This window comes from Musca domestica, unplaced genomic scaffold (genome assembly GCF_030504385.1).
Source record: "Musca domestica strain aabys unplaced genomic scaffold, Musca_domestica.polishedcontigs.V.1.1 194, whole genome shotgun sequence".
NCBI lineage: Eukaryota > Metazoa > Arthropoda > Insecta > Diptera > Muscidae > Musca > Musca domestica.
In genome coordinates, this window is record NW_026712247.1 from 107,904 (window position 1) to 135,899 (window position 27,996).

General features: G+C 36.1%; 1 protein-coding gene across 1 annotated transcript in view; it reads left to right on the forward strand.

Moving 5' to 3' along the window:
- Positions 1 to 27,996, forward strand: part of LOC131802078 (homeobox protein B-H2-like) — a 65,316-nt gene that overhangs the window by 30,936 nt on the left and 6,384 nt on the right. The window contains exon 2 of the mRNA XM_059121433.1: positions 17,489 to 17,711. Coding sequence (XP_058977416.1) covers positions 17,489 to 17,711 — 223 coding nt within the window. The remainder of the gene's footprint in view (positions 1 to 17,488; positions 17,712 to 27,996) is intronic.

A 27,996-nucleotide genomic window follows, 5' to 3' on the forward strand; every position in this document is an offset into this window, starting at 1 on the left:
GATATCTCTCCCACAGTGGGTCAAAAATTTCAGTAGCTATGAGTGTTGGAAGCCCCTATGTGTAAGGCTTTCCTTTGTGCTACCTCCTCTGTCAGCAAATCAATCTTATCTAACTTTTTGTCGACCATTGCCAAATAATTTTGGTGGATATTGAAGCATACATGTGTATAAACAATCTAAGATACATAACATCTATTCTGAAAAACCCCACAACAATGTACTGCCTTCGATAATTTCCATTTAAACAAAATTTATTTTTGCGTAAAATAACCATATTTTCTGCTCAACTTACTTGTAATGTTGGGCGCCAATGGTCTAAGAACGTTTTTGCTCTGTCGTTAGTTTTTCATTAATTCGCCCAAAGAGAGCGATCTACAAAATAATTATAATTTATGCTTAACACATTTTTAATAATATACACTTAACGTTTTCCATGGAAAATTTGTTAAACAGCAACCAAGAAGTTGAAGAACTGCAGTCTGTCGTACTCAACGTTTTGGGCCAGCAACAAAATTGCAAACCATGTTCGTTGCCTAAGTCTTTCGTTTGCAATTTCATGCAACTCTCTAACACATTCAGTTATAATACTCCGGCCATGGTGTTATCTCGCTGTTCATTAAATTCTCCAACATATATGACCCAAGGCACGCAAACTTATTAAACGTCTGAATGAGCGGCAAGAATAGTAAAAATTTAAAAATATATTAAAAATAAGTTGCATTTACTGTTATATTAACCCTTTTTACTATGGCAATAGCCTGCGTGACTTTGTGTGTGTTTTTACCATAAACATCGAGAATTTCCACCAAGTGTAGAAATGAATAATTGCCAACAACAAATAAAAAAAGGGAACACAAGTGCTGTGAATAGAGAATGTTTAAAACATTTTCTTTCAGAGATTAAATAACGATAATCGTTTAACAACTGTACAAGCATACCATTTACCGCACACAGACTCGGCTAAGTGAAAGATGGCAAACAATTTGCGATGATGGTAGGTAGTATGAAAATGGAGGGGAAAAATCAATAAAGGGCGGAATTTTTACATGAGAGTTACTATTGGAAAAACTAGTACTATATGGCACTTGAAAATACTAAAAATATTTTTTTAGATAAAATGATTCCTTTTCTGATCTCCATCTAAAAATTTTGTACATAAATTAATAGATATGACCGCGTTTTAAACAAGAATGTACTAAAAGTTGCAAAATATTGTACGGTTAAAAACGCCAAGAATTCATCAATATTAAAAACGTATTTTTGGATGAGTTTAGACAAAATTCACCCATTAAGGCATCATTTTAGGAGGATGACGTCAAAGACAAAATAGTTCTGCATCAAATTTCACTGTGAGTCACCAAAAAAGAAAAATCTTATAGCCAAAAAAAAAAAAAAAAGAATCAAGTTAAAGAGTAATAAATTCGTCCGGCCGAACTTTGAATGCCCTCGACCATTTGGGATCAATTTGGAAATAAATAAAAAATCTGTTAAAATAAATAGAGGTCTATACGAAAATGTGGACCTACAAAGCAATTTTGTAGCTCAGGCTGTAGTACCCATTACTAACTGCAAAAGCGAAATTTGAAACAATTACGTAAATAAGGTCATTAATATCATCAAAATACTGAATATTGGTAGCTACCGATATAGGGGTGCTATACGGAGACTTGGGCCTACATAGACAGTTTTCTGTTATAGACTGTATAACCTATTAGGAACTTCAAATACGAAATTTGAAACGTGGTCCTTTATAGCCCATTTTCAAAGCCAAAAATCCTGCATACCAAACACATTTTTGAGTAAAATTTTATCAACCTACTTCAATTCGTTCGGAAGCTAAAGTTTTTTTTCACAGTTTTTTTACCCTTCACCATGGTGTGGGGGGATATTAAGTTCGTTATTCCGTTTGTAACATCTCGAAATACACAATTTAGGCCCTACAAAGTAAATATATTCTTCATCAGCATAAAATTCTGTGCCGATAATGTCCGTCCGTCTGTCTGTCCATCCGTCTGTGGAAATCACTCTAGCTTCCGAATGAAATGAAGTAGATTGATAAAATTTTTGTCAGATGTGTGTCTACAGGACTTTTGGTATTGAAAATGAGTTATATAATGAAATAAAAAACTGCAACAAAGTCAAACGCCATAATTTTTACACTTTTTTTAAATTTTATTGAATGAAAGCAAAAATGTCGGAAAATCATCAAATTTCAGAATAAGTTTAGATTTGTTTGAATTGGTCACCTTTGGCACGAATTATGACCTTCAAAGGGCTAAAGAAACCGTTACAAACTGCCCGAATGTTGCTCTGCGGCATTTTGGGCCATTCCCGGCGAAGCGCTTGCCTGTGGTGATCGACACTTTGGTATTTTTTAGTGCCAACAACATTGCTTTCCAAAATACTCCAGACACAATAGTCCAACGGATTGGTATCCTGAGATTTTGATGGCCATTGTGTGCTGGAAATGAAGCGAGGAACCTTATTTTGTAACAATTCTTGTGTGGCGCGTGCTGAGTGCGATGGTGTTGAGTCCTGTTGGAGTGGCCAAGGTATGCGGCCAAATTGTTAGCGTGCCCAACGTTTTAGTATACACTCCAGAATATTTTCGCGATAATATTTGGCATTTATTCTTTTGCCACGGTCGATTAATACAAGAGGAGAGCAACCATCGGCTGTTATGGCGGCCCACACCATCACCATGGCGGGCGCTTGAGTTCTGGTGGCCAACCGAACGTGCAACATTTTCAATTCTTTAGCTCTTTTGAGTCTATTTTCTTTCTGTTGCGGTGTTAGTTCTTGCACTTATTGGAATTTCAATGGCTTTACCCTGAGCTCATTTTTTAATATTTGCCGAATGGAATATTGCGATATGTTCAGCTCACGAGCCATTTTTCGGCCACTGCGGCGCTGGTTTCGATCAAGTCGCTTCTACACTTTTCGAACCACTTTCTGAGTCGATTTATGTATGTCAGTCCCTCTGTCCTTCCGTCCATGTATTCTTGTGAACAAAAGATCGCAGGTCGCATTTTTTATCGGACTGAGATGCAATTTTCCAAGTCTTGAAGCAAGTACATACAATTTGGAGAAAATCGGTTCAGATATAGCTATAGCTCCAATATATATGATTCATCCGATTTGGTGTTTAAGTCCCCCACATGTGTACTCCACACGAATGATATTTGGTACCGGACATCAGATACTGCTCGAAAATACCTCTATTAAATTTATTCGAGATCGGTTCAGATTAGGATATAGCTTCCGTATATATCATTATCCGATATCAGGTTGATTGTGCGCCAAATAGCCCAAATGGACTGAATTTTGGCAATTACGACAGAATTCATCCTAGAAACCAATACTTCAAATTTGTTGTAAATCGGTTCAGATATAGCTATCCAATTTCGAGTTTAAATTCCTCACATTCGTAGTATGCATATTTGGTATCAGATATGACATAGAACTCAGAAATACCTTTTCCAAATTTTATCCAGATTGGTTCAGATTTGGATATAGCTTTAAAATATATCTTCCACCGGGTTAATTGTGCACCAAATCGCCAATATCTGCCCAAAAATCCTAAATTTTGGTACATCCAATTGAATTCAGTCTGGAAGCAAGTACATCAAATATGGTGAAAATCGGTTCAGATGCAGCTATAGCTCTCATATATATGTTTCATCGGGTTTTGATGTTTTAATTCCTCATATTCGTAATATGCAATCTGCAACAATGATATTTGGTATCAGATATGACGTAGAGCTCAGAAATGCCTTTTCCAAATTTTACCAAGAACGGCTAATATTTGGATATAGCTCCTATATATCCCTAATCCGAATTCAGGTTTATTGTGCAAATAATGGCTAATATCAGACCAAATGGAGTGACTTTTGGGGCGTGATATTTGGTATCAGATATGACGTAGAGCTCAGAAATGCCTTTTCCAAATTTTATCGAGAACGGCTATGATTTGGATATAGCACCCATATATATCCTTAATCTGATTTCAGCTTTATTGTGCAAATAATGCCTAATATCAGACCAAATGTAGTGACTTTCGGGACGTACGTTTGCATTTTGTGCAACTCGGCTCCGATATATATTTTGTAATATAATCCTCCACCTGGTGATATCATGCACTCTATAGCGAACTATAGCTGATCTAAAGCCAAATGCTTATAGGTGGTATGATCTACTTGAAATAAATTCTTTTGTCACGGGAGCTCTACTTAATGTGAATAGTGGTGTAGGGTATCATATAGTCGGCCCCGTCCGATTTTTCTCTTTTCCTTACCGATATTTAATTTAACTTAATTCGTTTATTCCAAAATAATAAAGATAATTCAGATAGCCCTTGAAATCATGTTTTTAAAAAATCCACGGATTCAGCTCTAACACACCTTTGACTGGGTTCTCTATAATACCAGGTGACTACGACAACGTTGCTGGCCTTTTGTTTTAGGTTTGAAAGATCTTCTCCCCAATGAGGGGACATGCAAAATAAATTCTTGAGATTTCGCATTCATACTCGTATTGTTCCTCTCAAAAAATTCCATTTTTCGTGACAGCACCTCTTCATAATTCCCTTCTCATTTCTATTGACATTTTACGGATTTTCCAACCCATCATTTTAAACCCCAATTCCATTCGGAGGATTTCAACCAAAAGTTACATACCTGCAATAAAAGATTCAACCGAGCTTAATTGAAATGCAAACATAAAACAAAAACAACAGCTCCGCAACACATAAGTATTATAAAAGTCAGATTATAAACAAAACCGCATTTGATGTAATAAAAAATGGAAAACAGAGAACTATTTAAAAAAGTTTTTATTTAGTAGCTCTACCGCGGGCGTGTGACTAAGTGTTGGTGTGTTTTGTGCAGATTTCTGTGTGGCAGGAAAGAAATATGTTTAGACAAGCGGTAAATTTACTCTACAACGACGACTAATGAAGAAAACCAACTTCCAACTAATGGAAACAACATTGGCGGCAACGAGGCAGGCAGGCAGGCAGTCAGTTTACAGTTGCACATTTAACCATGTTTAATGCAATTTAGCCACAAAACACTTAATTATACATTTAAAGTAAAAAATAGCAACAACAAAAACAGTTCACATTATGCCAACAAAATCTCTAAAATACAAAAGTGATCCTCTCTCTACCAAATGGCATTGTTTCTCTTGTGGCGGCGGAGGAGGCGGCAGGGTGAAATTTGGCCTCTTCCACCGAGGCTTAGAAATTTTCACATTCTGTCACAAGGGGCTCCACTTCCCAATAACCAGATGTAACCACAATTTTCACATTTAAGCAACAGCGGTTTTAATAGCACAACAAATATCTGAGGTATTTTCAGCAGCGTTTATGTTATTTCCCATTCTCCGTTAAGTTTACCCGCTGTACCCGTCACTCATATGGAAGTCAAAGTTGATGCTATCTCTTTATTTTAGCATTTTTTCCTTCATTCCGTCGGAGTAAAACAATTCAAAAGATTTACATAATTTTGTAGTAACCACAACAAGAAAAGTGGAAAATGTACTTCTCTATTTATGACTGACAGTTTAGCTGGCATATTTGTAGTGGAGGTGGAAGAGCACAGTGGGGTAGTGGAAAAATTAGGTTAAAGAACATTCGTTTTTTGTGAAAGTCCATAATCCATGTTCATAATTTACAGGCCTAACTAATACCTGGCGCACGCCTGACCATTTTTGGACACTGAAAGTTGATAAAAATTAAAACGAGTTAACGAACTTACTGCTCGGCCGGGTCGAACTTCGAATATTCTCCACAATTTGGAACGAAATTTGCAAATTTTCAAAAAAATAAATAAAATCCATTAAAAATTCGGTTAAAATCTTAAAAATACCGAATGTAGACGTTATATTAGGGTATAAACGACGATGTGGACCTGCATCATCAAAATACCGAATATCGGGAGGTGCCGTTATATGGAGCCTATACGAAGGCGTAGACCTGCACAGACAATTTTCTGTCATGGGCTGTAGAATCCATTACGAACATCAAATACCAAATTTGAAACAATTCCAGTGTATAATGTAGGTAAAATCATCAAAATGCCGAATATCGGGAGGTACCAATATTCGGGGGCTATACGAAGACATGGACTTACATGGCCCATTTTCTGTCTTAAGCTGTAGTATCAATTACGAACTTCGAATAGCAAATTTGAAACAATTCCGTTAAATAATGTCGCTAAAATTATCAAAATACCGCATTTCGAGAGGTACCGTTATATGGGGGCTATGCGAAAACGTGGACCTACATGGCCCATTTCCAATACCAAACAGACAGACGGACGGACATCACTAAATCGACATAGAATTTTATGCTCATCAAGAATATATATATACTTTGTAGGTAACACATTTCGAGATATTACAAACGGAATGACAAACTTAATATACCCTCCATACTATGGTGGCGGGTATAAAAACAGTACGGAAAGGTCAAAAGTCGTTCGGGGCCGAATCTATGTTACCCAACACCACTATGCGTATTTAGTAGAGCTCCCATAACAAAAAGAGTTACTGTTGGAAAATTATGTGAAGCAGAACATACCAACTATGAACCTTACAGGGTGAGATAAAAAAAACCTGCGACAAAGTCAAACGCCATAATTTTTACAGTTTTTTTAAATTTAATTGAATGAAGGCAAACAATGTCGGAAATAGAATCAAATTTTAGAAAAAGTTTAGATTTGTTCGAATTGGTCACCTTTGACACGCGCCTTAAAACGGCCAATGAAAATATCACACTCCGCTCGAATGTTGCTCTATGGTATTTTGTCCCATTCCCGGCGAAGCGCTTGCTTGAGGTGATCGACACTTTGGTATTTTTTAGAGCCAACCTTGCTTTTCAAAATACTCCAGACACAATAGTCCAACGGATTGGTATCCTGAAATTTTGGTGGTCATTGTGCGCTGGAAATGAAGCGAGGTATCCCATTTTCTAACAATTCTTGGGTGGCGCGTGCTGAGTGCGATGGTGCTGAGTCCTGTTGGAATGTCCAAGATCTGCGGCCAAAATGTTTGCGTGCCCAAGGCTTTAATACACCCTCCAGAATATTTTCGCGATAATATTCGGCATTTATTGTGATGCCAAGGTCAATTAATACGAGCGGAGAGTGACCATCGGCTGTTATGGCGGCCCACAACACACGGCGCTTGAGTTCTGGTGGCCAACCGAAGGTGCAAATTTTTAGCTGACCTCATTGGCAATTAAATACGATCATTTTGTTTGCTTGCAAACTGCTGGACAACGAATGTTTTCTCATCGGAGAGACCCAAATTCGGCAGTTCACCACTTTCGGCCAAGCGAAGCAACTCTTTAGATCTTTTGAGTCTATTTTCTTTCCGTTGCGGTGTAAGATCTTGCACTTTTTGGAATTTCAATGGCTTTACCCCGAGGGTATTATTCAATTTTTCCGAATGGATTATTGCGATATGTTCAGCTCACGAGTCATTTTTCGCCCACTGCGATGAGGATTTCGATCAAGTCGCTTCTTTTTTCGAACCATTTCTGCTGATGTTGCTGTTTTCTTCCGTCCACTTCCTTGACGTCGGGCTACGCTACCAGTATCACGATAATGAGCGAGGGTACGAGGCACAAAAGATTTGTTTACATTTAAATGCTGGAGTGCTCTAACGATAGCCACTTGTGGTTTTCCAGCCAAATATCACAGAAATCACACATCACGCTTGGATTCCATCACGAATAGATATTTTTTCTGGAAAATTCTTACCAAAATGCTTTTGTACGCTTGTACACAATATAATGAACTGTCACTAGAATAATTTTAACAGCTTTCAACGAGTGGCTTAGAAATCACATCAGTTTGAAGTTGGTTGCAGTTTTTTTATCACACCCTCTAAATGTACATATAAATCGACTTAGAAAGTGATTTTATGAAGATTCTCAAAAACAACTATGGATCTATCTCGTGTCCTTCTCCATGTTACAAACAAATGCACATAGACATAATACCCTTACTACTATGTGAAGTAGGGTATAAATAGTCATAATGCAGCATATCGATCTTCCTATATCAACGAGCTGAGTCAGTCTAATTCCGTCTCCATGTCCATCCGCCAGTCCACGTTTAATTGTATGCAAACTACGGGTTGCAATTCTGGCTAATGCTCTCAGAGTCAGTGTTTGGGTCAGAACCAAAGACAGAATTTTTCCTGATTTTGCAGTCACTCTAGTGGTCACAACGCCCAGACAAAACGGATTCAAGATTCTAGTTTTAGGAATCTTGAAATTTTGCACGAGAGTCAGTCTTGGTGCGTAGGCGTGTAATTAGGCTGTGTTTTCGGAAAGGATACGAATAGAATTGAAATGTACTAAAAATTGAATACTTTGTATTGGACAAACGGAATGAGCTAGAATTCGGAATTTTGGAATGAAAGTCATTGATAGAGTGTAAAATAGAAGAACCATGGTTTTACGAAAAGTTCTATAATGCTACTAAACTTCTAAAATGGTACCATTTGGTATTATGTGAACGGATAGGGAGAAAAACTTAAAATTTAGGTTGGAGAGAAAGTTTGATATTTGAAAGTGGTTTTGGAAATGTGTACTAACTCTGCGAGCTGTACTAAATGTTACTAAATTTGGAACATTTTGGTTTAGGACGAACGAATGAAGCTGAAAATTTGAAATTGTGTATTGGGATCCCTGTTAGTGGTAGGTTTTGTGATGAAGGCATGGTTTTGGAAATTTGTACTGCAAGCTCACAAAAAGTACTAAATGGTACTATATTTTCTACTATTTGGTATGGGGTACTTGAAATCTGAAATTTCGTATTAGGGTCGCTGTTCATGTGTAGCCTGGACGTATGGAGGTGATGCCGGAAATTTGTACTATAATTGTACGAAAAGTAGTGCACGGTACTATAATTGGTATTGGAGAAGGGTAGAAATATTTAGATTGTATTTGTGTTTGATATTTGGCGGGGTTTTGAAAATGCGTCCTATATTTACACGAAAAATATCAAATTGTACTAAATTTGGTATGGGGGAAGGGGTTGAGCTTGAATCCCGAAATTTGATATTGAGGTCTCTGTTTGTATCTTGTGGTAGTCTTTTTCGATAAATACTAAATGGTACTAATTTTGTTGGTAACTGTTGGTATTTACGATGAAGAGATGTAGATTGTTTTGGATATGCGTACCAAATGTTACTAAATTTGGTATTGGATGAAGAGATAGAGCTGAAATTCGGAAATTTCATATTGAGGTCACTGTTGGTTTCTAGGGTTTTCATATGGAGAGGTTAAAATAGTTTTGGACAAAAAAATTGAATTTTGCCTTGTTAAGGCGAAGATCATATGTTTTATGATTTATGTGTTTGTTTTCTCTTTCGAGACGAGCTTAATGATCTGAAATTTGCAGTGAAAAGGAAAGCCAGATAGACACTATCACACACTCACCACTATGCGACGCGTTTCGCCGTTGGTTAAGCGGCTCATCAGGCATATTTGGTGTGAATGATGGCTTACAAGGGCCGTTCTCTGGAAAGTAGTATATATTTCGAACTTATTGCAAATTAGTATATGCGAATTATACACTAGAAACTCTCCAGGTTCGACTCAAGTTCTATTGGCAGATCTTTTTCACAGCAAACTTTTTGTTTTTGTAGTGATGGATTTTTTGTCCACAACAACTACATTGCTTCCAATGCATACACTTGTTTTTTAGTGCTGCTTTAGGAAGACGGGTTAATGGCTCTGAACGTAGAGACGGCAACTTCTAGTTGGCTGCACAACGAGGCCGAGGCCAGCCGAGCCTGGCTGTGGGATTTGAACCGCGGACCTCGGTGTGCAGCCAACTAGAAGTTGCCGTCTCTACGTTCAGAGCCATTAACCCGTCTTCCTAAAGCAGCACTAAAAAACAAGTGTATGCATTGGAAGCAATGTAGTTGTTGTGGACAAAAAATCCATCACTACAAAAACAAAAAGTTTGCTGTGAAAAAGATCTGCCAATAGAACTTGAGTCGAACCTGGAGAGTTTCTAGTGTATAATTCGCATATGCTAATTTGCAATAAGTTCGAAATATATACTACTTTCCAGAGAACGGCCCTTGTAAGCCATCATTCACACCAAATATGCCTGATGAGCCGCTTAACCAACGGCGAAACGCGTCGCATAGTGGTGAGTGTGTGATAGTGTCTATCTGGCTTTCCTTTTCACTGCAAATTTCAGATCATTAAGCTCGTCTCGAAAGAGAAAACAAACACATGAAAAAAATTGAATGTTGGTTAAATGTGCAATATGTTTACATAAATCCTCCTCGGTAAACCTCAAAATTAAGGATTGCTGACAAAGTTGTATGTTATAAAGGCCAGATACCCTTTTGCAATATATATTCATTGCTCTTCGAATATTCTGAAATTAAGCTTTGCTCTGCTTCGAAAGTTCCAGAAATTCGGAATATAAAGAGTGTTTTTTTAAGATTTTTTTTTTTATATGAATCACTCTTTTGTCTGACAGCTGTATTGACAGTTTAAAGCGTCGTCTCTACTCAGTATTGTTTGGCAAATCATTATGATTGGGTTAACTCCAGAACAACCGGACATTTATTTTAAAGTTTTCGTATGGACCCCATATAACCGTATCTCCAGATATTCGGTATTTTGATGATTTAAGGGATGATATTCATCGAAAATGTTTCAAATTTTGTATTTGAAGTTGCTAATAGGTATCACAGCCTCTGGCATGGAATTATCTATGCAGGTACAGGCCTTCGTGTAGTCCCCATATAACGGTACCTCCTTAAATTCCGTATATTGATAATTTTTGGGACATTATTCACCTGAATTATTTTATATTTCCTACTTGGAGTCTATAACAGAAAATTCTGTGTGCTGGTCCAGGTCTTTGTATAGACCCCATTTATCGGTACCTCCCTCTATTTTATATTTTGACGAGTTTAGGTACAATATTCACCAGATTCTTCCAAGTTTCGTATTTGAATATGGTAAAGTCCTAAGACAAAAGCTGGCCCACTTCTTAGTCTAGACACCAATATAAGAGTCACATCCTATTTTCGTTATTTTTAAGATTTTAACAGACATTTTAACGGATTTTTTTTTTGTAAAATTTCCAAATTCGTTCCAAATTGTGAAGGATATTCAAAGTTCGGCCCGGCCAAACTTATGCTTTTTTTCTTGTTAGCCTTATCATTGCCATATATGTGCTCTATAGGAATGATATTGATTTCTAGAATTCACATACAGCAAAAAAGTACATCCTTCTTCTTAAGTGGAAATCGATTCAGATTATGATATATCACCCATACATCCATTCGATCCCATATTTAAACCCCTACTTAGGCGTAAAATGCATTGGTACGATTTATATTCCTCAAATTCCCATAACACAAAGTGAAGGCCTGACATTTCTCATTTCTGTATTTTTTTCACGTCGATTTTGTTTAAAAATCCTTTCCCACTGTTCCACCACAGCATAGGGTTTAATATTTCCTCTTTACTCTTGGAGTTGGCATACTTCACGAAGTTTACCAAAGCATTTAATTTGAACTAAATCATTTACACTTTGAATGCAGTTTTCCACATCCATTCCATTGCGCTATGGAGCAGCTCTTTTGCAGTGGGTCTTTAAATGGTCGTGTTGTGGTGGCAGAAAATGCAATCAAAACCTTTTTGCAGATAATTTCTTAGATCTTCAAAGTCTTGCAGTTTATAGGGAGAAGGGAAATGGGTTGTAGTTGTTGGAACTTCAAAGCCTGTGGCTTTGTTCATAGGTTCATTAATTCATTAACATTTTGGTTTTCTTTCCAGGGCGTGCAGCACAAGCAAATACAAGGCATTGCATTGTGGGTTAAGGCTTGGCGTGTATCACATTCCGCTCTAACAGTTTGTCGGCCGGTCTATCGTTCGGTCTACAAATGAAACATTTAACCACATTTTGCGGAAATGTTTTACAATCTTTTTTTTATATTACGATGTCTTAACGCTTCTTTTCTTTCTCTCCCCCCTCTCTTGCTGCTATTTTTTATTTCTAATGCTATTGCGACTACCTCAACTAGTCATAATTGCCAGTGTACTATGTGCTGATCTTGTTGTTGCTTTTCCGAAAAAATCTTTGATTTCCTTATTACGTGCCATATGCATTTCCATTTAGCTTTTAATAACACAGTCTCGATATAATTGTCAGAGGCATGTCAGTAATTTGTAACCGACTCACGCTATGATGAACCAAACAAAAACAACCTACCGACTAGTCGCATTTTACAATAATCCCAATTGATTAATTGTCAATTAGAAAATGTTTAATGTGACATAAATCGTCATGGAGGTGTTGAATTACAGTGGTGTGCACTAGGTTTGATGTTGTACACAATACCCATGCTTTTTTGAAAAGTGAGGTGGGGGAGAGCATCAGACGGGTGTTTATCCAATAAAACTTTATGGTATTGTAGATCATATGTTTTGTCTGTCCATGTATTTTTGTGAACAAAATGCAGGTCGCATTTTTCATCAGATTGAGATGAAATTTTGCAAATTGCAATTGGTTTGGCCCAAGGACGAACCCTATTGAAATTGATGACAATCGGTTCAAATTTAGATATAGCTCCCATATATATTCTCAGTCGACTTCGGGTTAATTGTACACAAAATGGCTAATATCAGTCCAAATGACCTGAATTTTGGCACAATCGACCGACTTCAGCTCAAAAACAAGTACTTCATGAAAATCGGTTCAGATATAGCTATTGCTCCTATATATATGTTTTATACGATTTGGTGTTTAAGTCCCTCACATACGTAATATGCATTCCACAAGAATGATCTTTGGTACCAAATATCAAATCAGAAATAAGTGCCTAAAAGTTTGTCAAGATCGGTTCAGATTTGGATTTAGCTCCCATATTTTTATTGTGCACCAAATGGGAAATATCAGCCCAAATAGAGCTTTGGCACTTCCGACGGAATTCAGTCTAGAAGAAACTAAATCAAATTTGGTGAAAATCGATTGGGATTTGGGGCTTAAGTCCCACACTCCACAACATGATATTTGATATCGGACATCAGATACTGCTCGAGATCGATTCAGGTTTTAATATAGCTTCGATACATATCTTTATTCGATTTTACTGTTATTGTCCACCATAGATGTAATATCATCCCACATTGGATAGATTTTTTCACATTCAACCGAATATTTCTATTTAATGAAACATGGTCGGGAGCTCTACTAAATACGCATAGTCATGTAGGGTATCATATAGTATCACATATTGGTTAAGATATGAAGATGGTTTTAGAAATGTGTACAACACTTATTCAAAAGCACTAAATCGCACTATAGTTGGTATTGGGTGAAGGGATAGAGCTGGTGTCTGCGGCTGCGAGAAGGAGTTGGTTTTTTTAAATATGTACATACGAAAGTGCTAATGCAAAATGCCAAAAAATGTGCCGTTGAGTGTTGGGGATAGAGATGGAAATATTGAGATATTCCAAGTCTTAAATGGAATCAGATGTTAATTTCGTTTTTTATGAGCTTCGTGGATATTTAAAATTTTCGGCCCTTGTGGGGGAGGTACCAGAAGGAGTGGACCGATATATCCCATTTTCAAAACAGATCTTTTGTTAGTGGAAATAATGGGATGTGTGTAAAGAGAATCTGATGCTTAATTCGGATTTTATAAGCGTTTTGGTTATTCAAAACATTACCCTTTGTGGGGAAGGTACCAGAAGGAATGGTCCGACCTCTACCATATTTATAACATATCTTGTGTAGATACAAACATTCAGATGTGCCAAGTCTAAATAGAATCGAATTTTAATTTCGCGTTTTATGAGCCCAATGAATTTTCAAAATTCTGACCTTTTGTTGGGGGGGTACCAGATGGAGTGGACAGATATATTCCATCTTAGCACTAGATCTGGGGTTTATAAAAATATTGGGATGTGTGAAATTTTAAGACAATCGGATTCTTACATCACATTTTATAAGAGTTGTAATATTCAAAATGTTGACCCTTTGTGGGGGAGATACTTGAAAGAGTGGACCGATATTGTCCATTTTCGCACCTGACCTAGCACTGATGCAAATATTAGGATTTGCAAAGTTGGAGCAAAATCGGCTTATCTGTGCAATAAATTATTTTCTTTGAAAATTTTGACATTTTGTGTGGGAGGTACCAGAAGGAGTGAACCAATAGTGCCCATCTCCGAACTCGAACTAAGTGTGACAATAATATTACGATGTACCAACTTTGGATCAAATCGGATACTTCCTTCGAGAGTTATCGTGCGCACCAGCCAGCCAGACAGACAAAAGGACGGACGGACATCGCTAGATCGACTCCAAATGTCCTGAAACGGATTTGGTCCAAAGAGACCTATGGTCTAAAACCGTTATTTCGACTAGGCACGTTTTGGCCGTATCAAATGATATATACCCTTTGTAGCCATATGACTGATGGTATAAAAATACGTTGGAATATTTTTGTCCAGAAAAGTTGGGTGTGGAACCAGTGTACAAGGGTTTAACTAATATGCACTTCGATAAACTTTTGAAGGCTTTTTGGTGCAAAATGTTATAATTTTTCGATTTTTCTTTACGATAAAGGAGATGTTTGCAAAATATTTAGAGGTTGAATTGGACCAAAAAAAAAAAACAGAGGCCGCAATTTAAACCAATCGAGGCGGAATTTCGCATGGAGTTAGAGTTTGAAAAATTTCCACTAAACCACGAATAGTTTTAATTCCTGCCAAATCACAAATGCATAAAACGGACACTTCTGACCCTTACAGTGATGCTGATAGCCAAGATATGGGATATATAGCACAATAGGTACAATTTATTGTAAAAAGAAATAGATCTTAATTATTCTGCTCAATTCATTTTCAATTTTCATAATTCTCATCAATCGGAATGGTCTCTTCCCAGAAAAGGATAAAATCTAAGAACATAGTGTAAAAAAATAACAAAAAAGTGAATATTATTTTTAAATGTTTTCAATTTTTGTCATATATTTTCTCCCATGCGATTTTTATACCCTCCACCATAGTATGGAAGGTATATTAAGTTTGTCATTCCGTTTGTAACACCTCGAAATATACATTTTAGACCCCACAAAGTATATATATTCTTGATCAGCATAAAATTCTATGTCGATTTAGCTTCCGAACGAAATGAAGTAAGTTGATGAAAATTTACACATATTTGTACTATGTCTGTAGGATTTTTGGTATTGAAAATGGGTCATATAGGTCTTCGTATAGCCCTCATATAACGGTACCTCCCGATATGCGGTATTTTGATGATATTAGCGACATTATTTACCGGATTTGTTTCAAGTTTGGTATTTGAAGTTCATCCTTAGACCAAAAATGAGCCATGTAGGTCCACGACTTCGTATAGCCCCCATATAACGGTACCTCCCGATATTGGGTATTTTGATGATTTTAGCGACATTATTTACCGGAACTATTTCAAAATTGGTATTTGAAGTTCGTAATGGATACTACAGCCTATGACAGAAAATTGTCTGTGCAGGTCCATGTCTTCATATATCCCCCATATAATGGTACCTCCGGATATTCGGTTCTTTGTTGATTGTAGCGACATTATTCAACGGAATTCTTTCAAATTTGGTATTTGAAGTTTGAATTGAATACTACAGTCTATCACAGAAAATTGTCTGTGCAGGTCCACGTCTTCGTATAGCCCCCATATAGCGGTACCCTCCGATATTGAGCATTTTGATGATTTTAGAGACATTATTTACCGGAACTACTTAAAATTTCGTATTTGAAGTTCGTAATGGATACTACAGCCTATGCCAGAAAATTGTCTATGCAGGTCCACGTTTAATAACCCCCATGGTACCTCCCTATATTCGGTATTCTGATGATATTATCTACATTATAAAACGATTTTTTCAAGTTTCGCATTTGAATATTGCAATAGCTTATAACAAAAGTTGCCTTTGCATTCGGTATTTTTAAGATTTTAACAGATTTTTTTTTTTGAAAATTTCCAAATTTGTACCACATGGTGGGAGGTATTAAAAGTTCGGCCCGGCCGAACTTACAGCTTTTTTTCTTGTTTCAATTTGATTTACGATTTTGAATTTTTTATTCTGTAAGGCTAGTTTACACCTTATCAAACTATGTGTTGAGGGTATTATATACAGGTCACAACTATCGTCCGATCCTCACGAAATTTTGCATAGGGGTAGGGATAGGGCCAAAACTGAAACCAATTGTTTTTGAAGATGTACATTTATGGGTTCAGATGAACCAAAAAAAAAAAATTAAAATTTTCCTGACTTTGCAGTCGCTCTACAGGTCACAATAGAAAACCAATCGGCACTGAATTTTGCATGAAAAGAGAATTAAATCACTGAACATGTTTGACATTTTTGGTGGCCATTGGACAATACTTAGCTGTAAAATTGTGAATATATTTTGAATACCTAACGACACTAGAAAGTGCGTAAATATTGGGCAAATGTCCCCAGTCAAAAACATACGACATTATTTCAAACGAAATTTTCCATAATGGATTTTGACATAAGGGGGCTTCCAACATCCCAACATACCAAAAATACAATACAGCTTGAGAATAATATTATGAAAATAGTTTATCATAAGAATTTTTCAACAATGCTTGAGAAACACTTTTTTGCACAAACTTTTCTCAAATCTGTCCTTTGTTGACAAATTTGTTTTGATTTTTTTTTTGTGAAAATTGTCAACAAAAAATTATTTTCTTTGGTTAAAATCAAAATGACGCGAATTTAGGACCCATTTCCGGACGAAACTCTAAGGTAAAGATGAATAATAAATCTGGGAATCTGTAGTATAAATTATTTCAATCTCATTTCAGAATGGAGGCGTCAAAAAGTTGCAGGAATTCAACAGAAGTGAAGAATAAGTGGAGGAGATACAGAAGCTCAAATAAGGGGAAAGAAAGCATCTAGGTATCAAGGCAACAGGATACAGTGACAGCTGGGATGGCAATCAATGAATGAAATGTGTAAAATAATTAAAAATGAATAAATAAATATTTTTTACCATTGAAAAAATAAGCTTTATAAAATATTACTTTCGTAAGCTTATTCTGCAATTACAAGAATAAGCTTATGAATAAGGGTTCCTTTTCGATTATTCTATAATTGTTAAACAAACATTTCTCAATACATTCTCAAGATCTTCTCAAGCTTTAGGCTTATGTTTGTAAGCTTATTAAAATATTATTCTCAAGTCAATTTGGTATGTTGGGATAATGTAGTGTTCTAGGGTATCATAAGGTCGGAGTTTAAAACTGGACTTGAATTTAAATCATTTGAATTTAAACCAAGAAAAACAATAAAGCAATTACACCAAAAAAAAGATCTTCTTAAAATGACAACTTTACATTTATGCATGTCTGTATGTAATCACTTTTCTTGTTTTTAACATTTTTTTTTTCATTTACTCTGTCGTTTACAGGTGCCAAAGACGATGATGGCCAGAGCATTAAGAGCAATGACAATCTGATGGGCTTAAGCAAAAAGCAGCGCAAGGCACGCACCGCATTCACCGATCATCAACTGCAGACACTGGAAAAGTCATTCGAACGTCAGAAATATTTGAGTGTCCAGGATCGTATGGAATTGGCTAATAAATTGGAATTGAGTGATTGTCAGGTTAAGACGTGGTATCAAAATCGAAGGTAAGAGGCAAAGTGAAGGCGGTGCAGAGAGTGTATTGACTGTTAAGGTGATTATTTGCATTTTTATTGGGAAAAAAGAAAAAACCGAAAAAAGAGGAGGAAAAAAAATTCAAAATATCAATTTAAGATGCTTTAGGTGAAGAGGAAAAATGTCGTCGGTTTATGAAATGTTGGTGTTAACACTTTTTAACACTTTGATTGTTTTTTTCTTCTCTTTTTTGCATCTAAAATGCAATCAATGCAGTTGTCATGGTCTTCTGGACTTCTTTTTCGGATTTTGGTTGATTGACCGCTTGAAGATGTTCCTTAATGAACGATGACAATTTAGTTATTAAGTCTTTTAGTATTGCAGAATCGTTAAATTTTTATTTTAGTTGACGTTGTTGGATTCGCTCGAGGTGGATGCTGGGATACCCAGTTAAAAAAAGTCATAATGTTTTGTTTGTAATTATTCATTTGAATTTTTATGCATTTTTAAGTGGATTGCCATATTTGCGACAATGGTGTCCAAAGATTGTAAAGATTTGGGTCAAATTTGTAGGAAATCAATAAAAGATAATTGTATTTTAAAGGTTCCACATATGTAGAACATTGTTGGAAAATTTTAATGGCATCCAAAAGTAAACAATTTAACAAATTTAAAATGTATTTGGAGTAAGAAAGAAGAGTTAATCATTATAAACTATATCTTAAATTCTTAGTTTAAATTCAATTTGCATTTTAAAACGATGAAAAAGATTTGTCCAAGACTTCCTTTATTTTTGCTCTGGTTTATGATGAGTTTCATTGAATATTTTTTTTATACCCTACACATCAGGGTATAATGTCTTTGGGCATTTGTTTGTAACAGGCAAAAGAAACGAGATAGACTCATAGTTCCTTTTGATGATCTGCATAGAATCACATTCTGAGTCGATTTATACGTGTCCGTCCGTCCGTCTGTCCATGTATTTTTTGTAAACAAAGTGCAGTTCGCATTTATTGCCCTATCAGATGAAATTTTGCACTGATCATTTGTTTGGCCCAAGGACGAACCCTATTGAATTGGAGATAATCGGTAAAAATTTAGATACAGCTCCCATATACATCTTCGTCCGATTTGCCTTTTATGGTGCACCAAACGTGTAATATCAGCCCGAATAGTATGGAATTTTGCATATACAACCAAATTAGACCTAAAAATAAGTATGCCAAATTGATCAAAATCGGTTCAGTTATAGCTATAGCTCCCATGTATATTGTTCATCCGATTTGTTATTTTTGTCCTCCGCAGCCGTAATATGCACTCTGTAACAACAATATTTGGGAAAGTATAGCAATACAGCTCAGAAATACATTTGCTAAATGTTATCGAGATCGGTTCAGATTTGGATATAGCTCCCATATATAACTTCGTCCGATTTATCTTTTATTGTGCACCAAATGTCTAATATTTGTCCAAATGGGATGGAATTTGATACTTACGACTGAATTGAGTCTAGAAGCTAGTATGTCAAATTTGGTGAAGATCTGTTCAGATATAGCTATAGCTCCCATATATATTGTTCATCCAATTTGTTATATTTGTTACCCACAACCGTAATATGCACTCCGTAACAACGATATTCAGGGAAATATATCAAATACAGCTCAGAAATATATTTGCCAAATTTTATTGAGATCGGTTCAGATTTGGATATAGCTCCCATATATATCTTAATCCGATTTCAAATTAATTGTGCACCAAATGGCCCCGCCCGATTTTAAGACTTTCTTTACTGTTTTTTTTTGTTTTTGTAAAATTCCCTCAAAATATATTCTTCCAGAAAAATGGCAGAAATTCCTCGAAAACCTTTTCCGGTGCATTTTATATCCTCCTCTAAATATTATGTATCGTACAGTGTATAACACCCTAAAATATTCAAGTATCACATAAAGAGAGACACATGTTCTTGGTTAGCGTAAGATATGGTGCCGCCTAATAATTAGCACAATAATTGGTAAATCGGAGTTTTGAACAAAATCTATTCAAAATTTTTATTTTAATTTCAGAATTTGAGCACTCCATTAGAGGCACCAATCTAAGTTTAATGAAAATATTACATGGTACCAAGTTTAGACGTTATCAGATAATACCTTCGGAAGTCATAGAACGCACTAGTCAGTAAAACAGACAAATATACGGACCCCTCTAGATCGACTCTCACTGCCATTTAACGGATTTTCTGCAAAGAGAGCTATTATTTCGGCGAAGCCTTATTTGGCTGTTTCAAATGATAAATGCCCTCAGTAGCCGTAAGGCAGGATATATAAAAATTGTATAGATGTTCTACGAAAAAATCTCGATATTTTTCCGTAGAAATTATTATATATGTGAATTTTTCAAGAAGAGGTTTAATTTTTAGTACCACAACACTGGGCTGATGGTATTTACATTACCTTCCTTGGGGCCAGAAAGAATTCGGAAGACGTTAAATCACAAAGATATTCAAAGATACAAGTCTTCTTTGCAAAAAAAAGTTTTTGTATGAATTCAGTATTTGTTATAGCCTCCATATAACGGTACCTCCAGATTTTATACCCAACAACAGGTAGTGGTAAGGGTATTATGTCTTTGAGCATTTGTTTGTAAAACGGAGAGGGAAGCGAGATAGACCCATAATTACTTTTAATGATCTTCATAGAATCATTTCTGAGTCGATTTATGCATGTCAGTCCGTCTGTGCATGTATTTTGTGAATAAAATGCAGGTCGCATTTATTACCCGATTAGGATAAAAAATTCCAAACAATACCTGTTTGACCCAAGGACGAACCCTATTGATATTGGTAAGAATCGGTTCAAATATAAATACAAATATAGGTCACATATATATCTTCGACCGATTTCTGGTTAATTGTGCACCAAATGGCTAATATCAGCCCAATTAACTGAATTTTGGCACTTCCGAATGAAATGCAGTCTAGAAGCGAGTATTTAAAATTTGGTAAAAACCGGTTCAAATATAGCTATAGCTCCCATATATAGTTTCATCCGATTTGCCGGTTAGATCCCCCACATTCGTAATATGCACCCAACAAAAATGATCTTTGGTATCAGATATCAGATATAGCCCAGAGATACCTCTGTCAAATTTTAGCAAGATCGGTTCAGATTTAGATGTAGCTCCCATATATATCTTCAACCAATTCGGGATAATTGTGCACCAATGTCAATATAAGTCCAAAATTCTGAATTTTGGTCCATCCCACCGAATTCAGTCTAGATGCAAGTACATCAAATTTGGTGGAAATCGGTTCAGATATAGCTATAGCTCCCATATATATGTTTCATCCGATTTGGTCTTTAAGATTCTCACATTCGTAATATGCATTCCGATTTGCTGGTTAGATCCCCCACATTCGTAATATGCACCCAACAAAAATTATCTTTGGTATCAGATATCAGATGTAGCCCAGAGATACCTCTGTCAAATTTTAGCAGTATCGGTCCTGATTTGAATATAGCTCCCATATGTATCTTCGACCGATTTTGAGTTAATTTTGCACCAAATGTCAATATAAGTCCAAAATTCCTGAATTTTTGTATATCCCACCGAATTTTGTCTAGAAGCAAGTACATCAAATTTGGTGGAAATCGGTTCAGTTATAGCTATAGCTTCCATATATATGTTTCATACGATTTGGTCTTTAAGACTCTCACATTCGTAATATGCATTCGACAACAATGATATTTGCTACTAGATATCTTATAGAGCTCGAATATACCTTTGCCAATTTTATCCAGATCAGCTCAGATGTGGATATAGCTCCCATACATATCCTTAATCCGATTTCATGTTTATTGTGCAAATAATGGCTAATATCAGCCAAAATGGAGTGAATTTTGGGACGTACGTCTCCATTTTGTGGTACTCGGCTCTGATATACATTTTTATACACTCCACCATAGTATGGAGGGTATATTAAGTTGGTCATTCCGAAATATACATTTAGACCCACAAATTCTATGTCGATTTAGTGATGTCCTTCCGTCTGTCCCTATGTCCGTCTGTGGAAATCACTCTAGCTTCCGAACGAATTGAGGTAGATTAATAAAATTTTGCTCAAATTTATATTATGTCTGCAGGACCTTTGGTATTGAAAATGGGTCATGTAGGTCCACGTTTTAGTATCGCCCCCATATAACGGTACCTCCCGATATTCGGTTCTTTGATGATTGTAGCGACATTATTTACCGGAATTGTTTCAAATTTGGTATTTGAATTTCGTAATGAATACTACAGCCTATGACAGAAAATTGTTTGTGCAGGTTCACGTCTTCGTATAGCCTCCATATAACGGTACCCCCCGATATTTGGTATTTTGATGATTTTAGCGACATTTTTTACCGGAATTGTTTCAAAATTCGCATTTAAAGTTTGTAATGGATACTACAGCCTATGATAGAAAATTGTCTCTGCGGGTCCACGTTTTCAAGTTTCACATTTGAATATTGTAATAGCTTATGACAGAAGTTGCCTATGCAGGTCCACGTGGTCGTATAGACCCTAGCAGGATTTTTAACGGATTTTATATTTTGGAAAATTCCCAAATTTGGTTCAAATGGTGGAGGGTATACAAAGTTCGGCCCGGCTGAACTTACAGCTTTTTTACTTGTTAATTAATACAAGATCTGGCTTGAAGATCTTATCCTTCTGTTACCTTTTCCACAATGGTTAACAATTTGCAAACTTATATCTCTCACAACTTGCGAAACAAGTCGGCGATATTTTCAAACATGGTATATCAATATCAATCAATCAGTGATCCGATGCGAATATCACTTTCCCACAGAAGATTAAAAATATGATTAGCAATAATTCCCAAAAAAATGAAAATTCTTCAAATTTTGCACATCCAAATATTTTTAATCGGTTTTAGATAAGGTCCACTATATTCCATATCTCATATAAAGTGAAGGAAGTAGTCAGTATTGTTCAAATTGAGCAAATTGTAATATTTGTATCCGAGTTGGTTCCGATGAGAAATGGATAATATTAGTCCAATCCTTCAGTATCTTCTCCAAAAAGGTTCAACACTTCGAATAATCATAAAGTAAGCCAAAATATATTTTAATAGGCTGAAATAGGCTGAGGGTGTACATCTGTCGGCAAAACCGACTTTTTAATCTGTTTTCTTTAAGTTTGGCAGATTTTCGAATGTAAATACAATTTTCTAACACATCACGAACTTTATCGAAGTTTGGACATCGTTGAAATTACAAAAATGTATTCATTGGAGACTTACAAATACACTTTCAAGAGGATTTGATTAAGTTATTCAAGTTTGATAGTCATCATAGTCAGGTAGTGACTTGTGTACAGTCGTAAAATGTTAAGAGTTGCATTTTTTCCACCATTTACACTGTCATTTCGTCGTTGAGTTAATATTTCGAAATGTGGCATTTGTTGCAACATAGGCTTCATTTGGCTAACAAATCATTTTTGATTGCGTTTCGCCAAAGAGGAAAATTATAATCTGGCCAAGTGGACGTTAATTGTTTAATCATTTGGCAATAATGCCAAACATCCTCCGTTTGTTGATCGACGAAAAATTACAAAAAGTCAACAATTTTGTTTTGAGTGAAAGCGTTTTCCAAAGCATTTTGTGTTTTTTTTTATTATCTCAGGTTAGTTTTTACTGATCAACTGACTGACGGTTTGAGATGTGTGATTTGTTGCCAGTTGCTGCTGCAGTTGGTATTTCGTATTTGCATTTGACTTCAGATCAAATTCAAGTTTAACAAATAATTACCAGGTTTATAGTCTTCAATCTCAATGTACCCGTATGTGGCAGTAACATTGCCATTCATATATCCATCATTAGACTTTGAAGCTTGAAGCGTTTAGCAATTGTAGTTTAATTGATCGACAAATGCAAATGTCAGAGATTTGGAGAAGAGGAAAACATTTTTTGCGAAATTTGCATTGCAAAATGTTGAGCGGTTGTTTTGCGATTGTTAATTAACTTAGGTTAATTCGTGTTAATCGCTAGTGTTCTTAGAACATTACCCAGTACATTGAATGTGATAGCAATTAAAAAACATACCGAGAATGCTATGCAGTATTCGGTATAATGTGTTTTAATTTGTTTATTGTGAATATTATCTGCATTATTTTTTAATTGAAGTATATTTTTCTATACCCTTCATCATTCAATGGAGGGTATATATACTTTATTATTCTGTTGAAGAATAAAGTCTTTTAAACATTGGACCCACCAGATACACTGTTCGTTGATATACTAATATTTTTGATGATTTAAGATGACTATGATTACAATGATCAAGACCAGCCTAATATTGTGTAATTGGACGTTTTGAATTTTCATTATAGAGAAATTTTAGCTCCTGATAATCAATATTTTAAAATTTACATTTGAATTCACTATGAATTAAATTTGATCCTGAAGAAATTTGCGAATAAAAAAATTGTAAATTTTAAACAATTCTTTTAAAATTTCTGTTGAAATCTTAAAATGACAGAATACAGGGAGTTAACGTTTTTTTTGGAAGACTATACGAAGACCTGGACCTGCATAGATAGTTTTCTGTCATAGGCTGTAGTAACCATTACGAACATCAAATACGAAATTTTAAACAATTCAGGTAAATAGTGTGCCTAAAATCATCAAAATACCGAAATAAGGGAGGTAACGTTATATAGGGGCTATACGAAGATGTGGACCTGCACAGACAATTTTCTGTCATAGGCTGTAGTATCCATTTCGAACTTCAAATACCAAATATTAAACAACTCCGGTGAATAATGTCACCAAAATCATGAAAATAGAGAATATAGGAAGGTACAGTTACCAAGATTCTTGCAGAGGAGACACACACACATTTGAGTAAAATTTTATCATAGAACTTCAACTCGTTCGGAAGCTATATATATAAACTGCAATAAAGTCGAACGCCATAATTTTTACATTTTTTTTTAAATTTTATTGAATAAAAGCAACAAATGTCGGAAATATCATCAAATTTTAGAATAAGTTTAGATTTGATCTAATTGATCACCTTTGGCCCAAATTATGGCATTCAAACGGCCAATGAAACCGTCACACGCTGCCCGAATGTTGCTCTTTGGTATTTTGCCCCATTCCCGGCGAAGCGTTTGCTTGAGGTGATCTACTCTTTAGCATTTGTTAGTGCCAACCATGCTTTCCAAAATACTCCAGACACAATATTCCAACGAATTGGTATCCGGAGATTTTGGAGGACATTGTGCGCTGGAAATGAAGCGAATTTTGTAACCATTCATGGGTAGAGCGTGCTGAGTGCGATGGTGCTGAGTCCTGTTGGAATGTCCAGGGTCTGCGTCCAAAATGTTTGCCCAAGGCTTTAATATAACCTCCAGAATATTTTGCGATAATATTTGGCATTTATTCTGATGTCACGGTCGACTAATACGAGCGAGAGCGACGATCGGCTGTTATGGCGGCCCACACCATCACCATGGCCGTCGCTTGAATTCTGTTGGCCAACCGAAGGTGCACATTATCAGCAGACCTCTTTGGCTTGTGAACACGATCATTTTGTTTGTTTGCAAACTGCTGGGCAACGAATGTTTTCTCATCGGAGAAAACCAAATTTGGCAGTTCACCACTTTCGGCCAAGAGAAGCAATTATTTAGCTCTTTTGAGTTTATTTTCTTTCTGTGGCGGTGTAAGTTCTTGCACTTTTTGAAATTTCAATAGCTTTACCCAGAGCTCATTTTTCAATACTTGCTGAATGGAATATGTTTGGCTTACGAGCCATTTTTCTGCCACAGCGACGCGGATTTCGATCAAGTCGCTTCTTTACTTTTCGAACCATTTCTGCTGACGTTGCTGTTTTCTTCCGTCCACTTCCACTTCCTTGACGTCGGGCTACGCTACCAGCATCTCGGTAACGAGCGATGGTACGACACACAGAAGATTTGTTCGCATTTAAATGCTGGCGTGCTCTAACGAAAGCCACTTGTGGTTTTCCATCCAGATATAAAGAAATCACACTATCACGCTTGAATTCCATCACGAATATCATTTTTTTCTGGAAAATTCTCACCAAATTGCTTTTGTACGTTTGTAAGCAAAATAATTAGCTGTCACTGGAATAATTTTAATAGCTGTTGGACGAGTGGCTTGGAAATGACAGCCTACTGAAGTTGGTTGCAGTTTTTTCATCTCACCCTGTATATATATACATATATGGGAGCTATATCACAATCTTAACCGTTCTCGATCAAAATTTGGCAAACATATTTCCGAGCTCTATAAGATATCTTGTACCAAATATCATTGTTGTCAAATGCATACTACGAATGTGAGCGACTTAAAAACCTAATCGGATGAAACATATATATGGGAGCTATAGCTATATCTAAGCCCAAATTTGGTGTACTTGAAATTCAGGTCATTTGGACTGATATTGGCTATTTGGCGCACAATTAGCCCGAAATCGGTTGAGGATATATACGGGAGTTATATCCAAATCTGAACCGATCTTGATAACATTAGGCAGAGGTATTTCTAGGATGTATTTGACATTTGATACCAAATATCATTGTTGTGGAGTGCATACTACGAATGTGAGGGACTTAAACACCTAGTCGGATGAAACATGTATATGGGAGTTATAGCTATATCTGAGCCTATTTTCTCTAAATGTAATGTACTTGTTGCTGGACTAAATTCGGTCGGATGTGCAAAAATTCAGGTCATTAGGACTGATATTGGCCATTTGGCGCACAGTTAGCCCGAAATCGGTTGAAGATATATATGGCAGCTATATCCAAATCTGATCCAAACTTGATAAAATTTGGCAGAGTTATTTCAAAGCTCTATAAGCTATCTCGTACCAAATATCATTGTTGTCGAATGCATATTACGAATGTGAGGGACTTAAAACCCCAAATCGTATGAAACATATATATGGTAGCTATGGCTATATCTCAGAATATTTTCTTCAAATTTGATGTACTTGCTTCTAGACTGAATTCGGTTGGATGTGCCAAAATTATATTGGACATTTGGTGCACAATTATCCCGAAATCGGTTAAAGATGTATGGGAGTTATATCCAAATTTGATCCGATTTTCACCAATTTCAATAAGGTTCGTCCTTTGCAAAATTTAATCTCAATTCGATAATAAATGCGACCTGCATTTTGTTCACAAGAATACGTGGACGGATTATAATGCATAAATCGACTCAGAACGTGACTCTACGAAGATTCTCAAAAGATCGATGTCGCTTCTCCATGTTACAAACAAATACACAAAGACGTTATACCATTACCAGTATGTGGTGTTGGGTATATAAAAGAACGAAAAATACCCCTTTCTTAAGGCTAAAATTATCCCCCAAAATATTCCACGTATTTTTAACTTTACATTAAATTTTACCATAATTGATCTACTTAAGTCATATACCATTTGCAATTAGAAATCTAATATTTCCCTCTCTCTCTCTCATCACAGACTGCAAAAAACGAGGGTTTGCATCTTAAGTCTTTTGTTTGGCCCATTTCGTCTCTGTTTTCTAGTCGAGTGAATTCAATTAAATGAAAGGCGCCGGTCTTAATGAAACTTAGGCGCCGTCTTATTTACATAAATTTGACAGCAAATAACAGCAAGAGCTGAGCATCACTGGTTCACTCCCTGGCGTTTGAAGCAATTTAGAGATTTTCATTAAGCCGCTCACTGCCCACTAATCCTTTTCCAGCGAGTATACCTCGTCATCATCATCGTCGTAGTCATGGCATTTGTGTAGTACAAATATTTCTGGTTTTAATAGGATTACACTGACTTTTCGTATTGGATTAAGGTGAGCTATAGGCAAACAGTCAGCAGCAAAAAAAAAAAAAAGTGCAATTATATTGTAAAAGAAGATGCCACGATAGGCGAGCGAGTGGCCTTTGGGCAAAACAAAGTAGCAGCAGGATATTTGTACGACAACAAAAAACGGACAATGCCACAGCATTTAGAGGCTGTAAAAGGCCGGTAGGCGTATAACAAAACAATTAAGTGAGAAATATAAACAGACAGCAATTTGAGATGGTAGGAAGAGGGGCGAGAGGTGAGGATGCGTAGTGAGGCTTTTTTTTTGTTGCCATACTTTTTGGTAGATACTTTGGCCCGAATGTAATTTTTGTGAATGACTTTACAAGTTTTTCGGGGAGTTTGCATTACCTGGCCTACTTCGTTTTAGTGTTGTTGTTAAATTGCCACTTTTTTCTGTTTCTCTCTCTTTCTCTTTTGCGCGGCCAATGATTAATGATG